At 44.2% G+C, this 9,435-nt stretch overlaps 1 protein-coding gene across 1 annotated transcript; it reads left to right on the top strand.

Moving 5' to 3' along the window:
* Positions 1-1,187: 1,187 nt before the first annotated feature.
* NR1D1 (nuclear receptor subfamily 1 group D member 1) lies at positions 1,188-8,564 on the top strand. The gene is made up of 8 exons (XM_072111448.1): positions 1,188-1,685; positions 4,970-5,251; positions 5,369-5,457; positions 5,937-6,081; positions 6,175-6,596; positions 6,721-6,906; positions 7,017-7,227; positions 7,661-8,564. Exons 1-8 carry the CDS (start codon positions 1,655-1,657, stop codon positions 7,858-7,860), a joined length of 1,566 nt encoding a protein of 521 aa, XP_071967549.1. The 5' UTR covers positions 1,188-1,654; the 3' UTR covers positions 7,861-8,564.
* The last annotated feature ends 871 nt before the right edge of the window (positions 8,565-9,435 follow it).

Here is a 9,435-nt window from a genome sequence, read left to right on the forward strand (position 1 = left end):
AAATAACAAAAAATATACATATTTGTATACTCACATATACACACGCATACAATGCTGTATACAAAGGTAAAGCATATATACACACATACAGTATTTATACATACAGAATTTACATCATAAATATATAGCAAAATACATCACATATATGTTATATACTTAGTATGCTTTAGTACAGTGGTGGCGAACCTATGGCACGGGTGCCAGAGGTGGCACTCAGAGCCCTTTTTGTGGGCACCCTGGCCATCGCCCCAGCACACCAGACAGGACTCAAAGAATCTTCCTGCAGTTCCAAGCAACTTAAAAGATGCTGCTTCCAGTCATATTTTGATACTTCCTTCGCTACTTGGGACTGTAAGAAGAGGGAGAATGAATAGACAGGGCCGAATTATCTTTGGCGGACCTCCTGCTGGGCCCACGATTCTCTGTGTACAGAGGGACACTGGAAAATTTTCCATCTTTTTACTGTGTTGCTGTCCTCAGTAGGCCAATATGATTGACCGCTAAAAGGTTCGCCATCACTGCTTTAGTATGTCAAGTATGATGATAGGGCCCCCTAACACTGCGGCTGCTATGGCTCTTACCACTGTGGTTACGCCCCCAATCATGTAATTTTGACATAGTCTGTGGCTGTTATACATATATTTCTTAAAGGGGTTGAACTGTACTGGTGTCTTATGGCTGCTGATATTGAGAGGATATAGATCAGGATAAGGGCCCTACAGTCCCTCCGGAGTGGTGGTCTCACTAGTTATCACCCCTTCCCTAGAAGATATTGATGCCACATGTAAGGAGGATAAATCCTGTGCAGAGTGTGCACAGTGCACGTGTATATCCAGGGCTGCAGTCACGTCCCTGAGTGCCTGATCTCGTGTGTTTACGGAAGTCTGCAGAGCTGTGTCCGTGTATACTATGTGCGGGCTAAGCCTGCTTCTACACTATACAGTATCGCGGTACCGCACTCTTTACCTCAGGTCTGAACAAAACATGAGAGATTTTTTTCAAAAAACCTATGTCAGTCCAAAATAAACCCCGTCCTCCCCCTCCTCCTCCGCCCCTGACCGCAGAGCAGACCGCGCCTGCGCAGTAGCAGCCTGCTGAAGAAAGTGTGTCACTGGGGCACGAGGCTCTCCCAGGGGTCACGTGGTCCTTGCTTCAGTGCAACGTGCCGGGCCCGGGGAGGACAGGCGCTAGTGCGCAGGCGCAGTACTGCAGTGAAGGTAGAGCCGGGCGATGGTAAAGCAGAGCGGTAGCTGTGAGCTAGAGCAGTGCAGAGCAGCAGGGCGGAGGGACAGGACGTGCGCTCACTTACTCCGGACATAGACCTGACAGCTGCAGCCATAGAAGGACTAGTGCAGGAGCACCTTGGTTTTACCCATCACTGGGCAGTGGCAGCTCTCAGACTGAGGACATTGTACATCGCAGGATTGCGGCACTGCAGGCTGCCAGCCTCCTCCATACCAGTGCATCTACCATAGAGGCATCTGCAGAGGGCATCACTCCTGTAATACACAGAGCTGCTCCCATCACCAATGCAGCAGCCATTGGCGACCATATCTCCATGTAAGAGGAATTACTACAGCGGATCTCTGCAGCCAGGGGGCATATAAAGGGCACAGGACTGCAGTGTGATCTACAACTACTGGCACCCTCAGCCATGGCCACTCTGGAGTGCAGCAACAACACGGGTAAGCCTGGCACCTGCTCTGTGACTCTTACATCTTTGGGATTGGGTGATGGTGGTGCAGCCAGAAGTGATCAGTTATAGGTTGTTTGTTGTGGATGTCATCTGTACTGAATATAGTGATATTTCTGTTTTATGTTGGAGCAGTATATATGACGTACAATATTTTATTGATGATCTTCCTATTAATGCGAATCTTGTTTGTATAGAACGTGTAAAGTGGCATCTTTCATGTCTGATTGTGTTTATTACAAATGTTACTATAGTAAAGCCAGTTCCTTTCCTGTTGTGAATGTGTACAGTACAGTACAGTTTGTCCAGAAAAGGGAAAGCATGAATGGGAGGGGATCCTGGCCTGCAGAGCTTGCAGTCACATGGAACGGGTAAAGTAGGTCACCCGTGCTGTGTGTGAGCCTCCCATCGCCTTCACGTGTCCTCCCGCCCTAGCCATGTGCACAGTGTTTTCATTCCTACTTCTCCCGTAATTGGACGGCTCTGGGCACGCCTTTCCACCCTTCATGTGAGGTAACCTCTTCCCATGGCACTCCCTCTACTGGGACTGAATCCTGGGCTCGGGGTAGTTACTGGACCATCAGTAACTATTGGTAGTAACGACTGCTGTGTTACAATGTTGCACATAGAATGTTGCGGGGCCAAATAAAAAAATAGAATTGTGGATCTAGTTTATTCTAAGTTTTCCACCTTTGTCCTATTGCCTTAAATAATTTTTCTACAGATCCTACATTACACATTCTTTGCTTTTCCTTACTGTATGCTCTTACACTAGTCACCAGAGTCGTCTTCCAAGAAATGAGTACAGAATAATTTCTCGCTCTTGCACGTGTAGGGATCATGACTAATGCTCTGAACCCCTGTGGAATGGGACGGGCAGTGAGTGGGTTAAATAGAGGCGGGGTGGAATGTTGTGTGGGAGGAGGGTGCTGAGTTTGTGTGCCTGGCATTGGACACTAGCACGTTTGTGGGCGTGACGCTGGGGTCCATGTGCATCGGGAACACGTGGAGAGTGTGCGTGAGGCTGGAGCCCATGAGTAACCTCAGGTCAGTGACTGAGTGTTCATTACATGGAGAGGGGGGCAGAGCCAGAATAGGACAGGTGACAAAAATCAGAAATGAACACCTTTATATAAGTCCACATCCCAGCGGAGGTCAGGCAGATGTTATGTCATGATACAGCATGCTATAAATAAGGGGAATATAAATCAAACATGGACACAGGAGGATCCGCTTACTGGATCGCTGATCGGATACATGAAGATATCTTTTAGACCACCCAAGCAAGTTTTGAGGATATATGGAACAAATATGGATGTTGGAAGCGGGAAGGAATATGTCAGGGGTGACATACTGATGACTAGGTAACCCGATCAATAGCACAGCGGAGGTAGTGTAGGTCCCCAGAAGAAATTTATTAACACGCTGTAAGGAAGAGATCATGCTGTTCCTCTGTGTCATCTGTGTACTTGTCATTGTATGAAAGAAGTGCAGGGTTATATTTGGGTTCTTGCTCTTGAGATACCTCTCGGATGACACTGGAAGCCAAATGGATATATTACAACATTTAAGGAACGTCCCCTTCATGTGGGCCATAGGGGAGATCTATTACTGATAACATGTTGTGTGTTCAATGTTACCCATGGGACCGAGACAGAAGAAGAGTAAACCAGGCAATGCTTCTTTTGAGGCTAAATAAGTATATTTTATGGTGATCTTTCAAGAAGACTTGTTCCCTTCGCCTGACATCATTTCACCAGACATAATAACTTCCAGCATTTTATACATATGAGGCAGTGACCATCAAAGGATATTAAAAAACTTCAAAACAGAATGATATATACACAGACATCTTATTTACAGCAGGATGGTAATAAATAGACACGACAAGCGCTCTGGCTCTTATCTGCGTGTGGCCTCCAGGTCAGAGATAGGGGGTCATGAAGCTGACATGGATATTAAGACCACTTTACAAGGTGGACGGGTCAGAGGATTAGTATTATCATATCTAGTTAGATAACCCACAGATATCTCCCAACCAAACCAAATGCAGATTAGATTTTCCTTAAATTTTGCTTTAGAATCTCCTTTCCTGGGGATGTCCTCTGTGTGCGGATCTGATGGATTTGACCCTTCATAGTGACGTAGCTTCTATAGATGTGCAGAATTTGGTGTTACACACTTCCTGTGCTGCCAAAAATAATAATATGTCTTTAATGTAGCTTTTAGTAAAGTTTACCTACAAGGTACTAATCCAGACACCCACATGTGAGCTGCAGAGGCCCCAACTTTAATATCCTCTTGAAATTAGGAAATAATTGGGTGCATCCTATATCATCCTGATATCTGCAGTGCCTGCATAGAGATGTGTCATGTCACCAGGGCTTTATTTGTGGAATAGTATTTTACTACATTCTAGGAATTGGAACAGAACTGACAGACTTTGACCATCCTCTCCCCATGTGCCTGCTCATAAATGTCACATGTCACCCCAGTTCCCTGATAGTGGGTGTAGAAGGGAGCACCTTTCATCTATTTTCCTTTCTGCATGTATTACCCAGACTGCTTAGCGGTGCCTGCAGTGCAGAGTCTCAGACGTGCCAGACTTTAACTCTTTGTTAGCCACCTTGCTGGGAATAAGAGATTGGGAACCAACACATCACAAAATTGCTAAAATACAGATCTGGTACTTTGACTAGATAAATTGTACTATTGTCCAGAATAAATCTACTCTTTTGAGAAGACCAGGAGCAAAAGGCATCGGTGATAGATCAAACAGAACCACCAAAAAATGAGAGTCCTGGGTTGTTTGGCTTCTGCTGTAAGATGACATGAAATCTCTTGAGCCGTAGTAGTTATATGTAGCTGGTAGCATAGTCTATAACAGTGATGGCTAACCTATGGCACTGGTGCCAGAGGTGGCACTCGGAGCCCTTTCTGTGGGCACCCAGGCCATCACCAGAGATGACTCCAGGTATCTTCCTGCAGTCCCAGATAGCCCAGGACTTGCTGTGCATAGAGGTACTTTAAGTGACAGTTCTACCTGGGGCTATTTTCTGCTTTATTGGTGTCCTCAGGAGGCTGGTATCAATGAAAACTATGACAGAGAAGAGAGTATAAATCACAAATTAAATTTCTGTGTTGGCACTTTGCGATAAATAAGCGGGTCTTTGTTGAAGTTTGGGCACTCGGTCTCTAAAAGGTTTGCCATCACTGGTCTATAATGTCTCCGCTTTATCAACGTTTCTTCAGTCTATTGTCTTTCTCTCTCCTCAGGTGGAGTTATAAGTTATGTTGGCTCCAGCGGTTCTTCCCCAAGTCGGACCAGCCCGGTATCTCTGTACAGTGAATGCTCATCTGGAAGTCCACAGAGTGGCGCCACTACCTACCCATCCTACCTGCCACCATCCCCTTCCCACTCTTACAGCGCCAGCTCCTCAGGGGGGGAGACCTCTCCTCGCTCATCTTATGGCCTGGCCTCATCTCCCGGAGGACTCCACGTAGCGCTTGATGATGGCAGCAGAGTATCGCCAAGCAAAACTTCCAGCAACATAACAAGTAAGAGAAATCCTAGCCATTGTTATTATGGAGAAAATTACTGCAGTGTGCACTGACACAATCACTGGAAGTTTTTTTTCTGTGTTTTAACATATACATGTTACCTTTGCTTCGCAGAGCTAAATGGAATGGTCTTATTATGTAAAGTCTGTGGAGATGTGGCCTCTGGTTTCCATTATGGAGTACACGCCTGTGAGGGCTGTAAGGTGAGTACCAGACAATACAAATACAATGTATACATGTAGCAAATGCCTGGTCATTGAAAAGTACAAATAATAAAGGAATAGTGGACTCTCTATTATCAGCAGCTGAAGGTACATGAACATACTGGCGTTATATGATAGTCAGTGAGTGGTAGTTACTTATATCTCTGCTATATGATCACTAGGGAGTGGGTGCTATGTATATCCCAATGTTATGTAATACCAGTGAGAGGTTTCTAGGTAAACCCCTGTTACAGGATGGCCCCATGTTATACTATAGAGGTTGTTGGCGTAATCCCTTTTCTATAAAGTTGTGATTTCTAGACCATTGAAGATGTGGAAAGTTGTTCTGAGGACATTTCTTGTCTACAATGCTACGTTGTATGACTCCTATATGTAACATTAAACCTATAGATGTGTATTGGCAGTTTTGTATTTTTATATCCTTGTACAATAAACTATATGTGTTCTTTACCTTAAAGGGTTTTTTCCGGCGCAGCATCCAGCAGAATATTCAGTACAAGAAATGTCTGAAGAACGAGACCTGCTCCATTGTACGAATTAACAGAAACCGATGCCAGCAGTGCCGCTTCCGGAAGTGTCTCGCAGTGGGCATGTCTAGAGATGGTGAGTTCACTTGTGCCAGCATTTAGCGCATCGCTTGTGGAGACTGTATGATGGCTATTTGCATATTAACACTTTGGTTCTCTCGCTCTGTAGCTGTGAGGTTTGGTCGCATCCCAAAAAGAGAGAAGCAGCGAATGTTGGCAGAGATGCACAGCGCAATGAGCCATATCGCTGGGGGGCACTTTGGAAGAAGGAGCCCAGTTCCACTTCAGCCACAGCAACTTCGACCTTCTTCTCCACACCTCATGGGTCCAACTTCCTGTCCTTCACCACCATCTATCTCAGAACCATATCCTCAGTACCCACAACAGCTGACACCTCCACGCTCTCCCAGTCCCGACCGTGTTGATGATGTTATCGGACAGGTCACCCAAGCTCATCGACAAATATTTGTCTATGCCAATGAAAAAATGGCCGGAAACATGACATCCTGGGAGAACATTCATGAGAACCAACCATCAGCTTGCTGGTCGCAGGAAACTGGAGAGCCTCGAGCTAACCGCAGTGTTCACCTGGTAAGAGATTATCTAACTTAATCCATCTAGAACAAAGTGTTAGCATACAATACTGGGCTTCCTTTTTATAGCTTGTATGACTTGTCACTTGGTGGTATTAAGTGAAGTATCTTTCTCTCTACAGGCATGTCCTATGAGTGCTTTACCTCGTGGAGGTCCACCCCGCTCCGTGCAGGAGGTCTGGGAGGATTTCTCTCTAAGCTTTACCCCAGCTGTTCGGGAAGTGGTGGAGTTTGCACGTCATATACCAGGCTTTCAAGGATTAACTCAGCAAGATCAAGTCACCTTGCTGAAGGCGGGAACATTTGAGGTGAGTTGTGATTAGTTGCATTCTCCAGTATCCTCATGGCTACTTTCTCTCTAGCAGGTCAGCCTGCGCGCCTTCCCTATGTCTAATAGCCACCTCTATTCTTCTTACAGGTCCTTATGGTGCGATTCGCCTCCTTGTTTGATGTAAGGGAACGCTCCCTGCGTTTTCTCAGTGGAGCTACATACTCTCTGCCAGAGCTGCAAGCTATGGGGATGGGAGAACTTCTAAGCTCAATGTTTGACTTCAGTGAAAAGTTGGCATCTCTTAACCTCAGCCAGGAGGAATTGGGGATCTTCACTGCACTTGTCCTTGTTTCTGCAGGTCAGTAGCTTTTCTTCACTGGGCAGGAACCTATAAATAGGTATAATGGATGATATAATACACCACTTGGGAACATAGATGCCACAAGACATCACCCTTTGACATTCTTTGTCTACTTTACTTAAAATCTGAGGTTTTTGAACCGGCTGTACTAGTAGGGTACTTTCAAATTGGCTTGTAAACATCAGATGGCTTCGGTGTGATGATGGGATAGAATGTTGATGCCGTTCTACTTCCAGGTCAATACAGACTCAACTCTCCTGTTACTAACATTCTGAATTGTCATAAGGAGCAGTTGTATACTTCTCTTCTGTTAGTAGACCTCCACCTCCTTCATAAACTCAAGGAGATATTAACATAATTGCTCATGTATTTAAGTTTCTGGATCACATTTATTATATATATGTTTTTTTTTTTTTTTTTTGTTCGGCAGATCGTTCTGGTATGGAGAACGCTTCATTAGTTGAGCAGTTGCAGGAGACTCTGATTCGTGCCCTTCGCTCTCTTATCCTAAAAAACAGTCCAAACGACATTTCCCGTTTCACCAAGCTACTACTGCGGCTCCCAGACTTGCGGACCCTTAACAGCATGCACTCAGAGAAACTGCTGTCATTCCGTGTTGACACACGCTGAACTTAATGACCTCTGCATGACTCCAATATAAAAGCCTTCTCCGGGTTTCATCATAGATGGTGTCCCTTCCTGAGGAAGATCTTGATGATGACCGTCGTAGCGCAGAAGAAGTGGGTGTTTGGATATACCCACTGACTATGATGTCACATAAATGACTACTTGTAAGCTTATAATGGAATATGAGGCACTAGAGGCGCAGGATCGGCAGTGCCACATGTATATTTATACATATATACATAATGTAAATATGTTACTGTCATACAGTGTCAATCATTGTGTAAATATTGTGTGTATATCGGAAGTTGTGAAAATATAAATATTTTATGACACCCTTCACCTGTGTGTTGTTGCACCCTCTATGCTTCATACCACATATGTATCAGAAAGGAACCTGCCTTGTACAGCTCTATGGTATAACTAACCCTTACACTAAACTAGGTGCTTCAAGAGGATGGGACACATTAATAAATGGGTCATTCATATCCAACATGTATGGATTACTGACCATATGCTGTAAAGGTGTATAGTAGTTCATAGCAGGGAGACCACACAAGGACTCTTACAGGAGGAGGGCTCTGCTCTAGGAATACGTCACATATATGCAAATTTTCTGTGTACATACAGTATACGTTGTATTTATATTTTGTAACTATTTATATCTGAAATACAAGAATGAGCTGTAAATAAAATGAATTGAAACAGTCTTTTTAACTCTGACCCTTAATGACAGGGTTAACATTTTTTAATTGAGCGTCTGATAATCTGATGCTTCATTCCTGCCCAGGGAGGAAGTTGTGCTGCCTCACTGACTTACAGGCGTTTTCTCATGAAAGAAAGTTCTCAAATTTTAATCGCCTAGTGATGTTTACACATTTAAAGATAATTTTTAACCCCTTACTTTATAATTTTAGTCTTATTGCTGTTTTGGTTCCGATAACTCAGTGAGGGTCGGTGTAAAAGTGTGGGGCGGGGGCTCTAAGCAGAAACTTCATGATTCTTCTGTGCTATGAGATGCTGTGTGCTGACAATGTGCTTAGATTATCAGAGTACAGGAATTATCTACGGTTTTAGCTTCTGAACATTATAGTAGTATCTGACACGTGGAAAAAGGAGGGATGATGAGATTCATGAGATGAATATAAGATACAATGACTCTTTCAGCTCTGCTAACTCACCCAAAACACGCACAGCTCTTTTTTTGTCTGTAGCTTATACAGGAAGTCTCTGCACACTGCTGCTTCCCGGCAGGAAGTGTCTGAGGGTCATGTATAACATGCTGTTATCTGTTAACACATTCTCTAATTCAATGTTATTATTTTGTTATTCTGAGTATATTTAAGAATCTTGTCTTCGCGGGATTACCCCTTTAAGGAAATTTTGGTAAGTAAATTTCCTTCTTCCTTATTGCCCTTATTACATATGGGACTTAGAAAGCAGTACTTTTGGGGGGATTTTAGTCACGTGTTGAAGGCTAAAGCCTTGGTGGCAGAGAAGTACATCCTGTAGGTTTATGGAGGAGGATGGAGACGACCACATGGCTGCTCTGTAGAACCGATAGATTTCACAGAACTCTGT

This window comes from Engystomops pustulosus, chromosome 6 (assembly GCF_040894005.1).
Source record: "Engystomops pustulosus chromosome 6, aEngPut4.maternal, whole genome shotgun sequence".
Classification (NCBI taxonomy): Eukaryota; Metazoa; Chordata; class Amphibia; order Anura; family Leptodactylidae; genus Engystomops; species Engystomops pustulosus.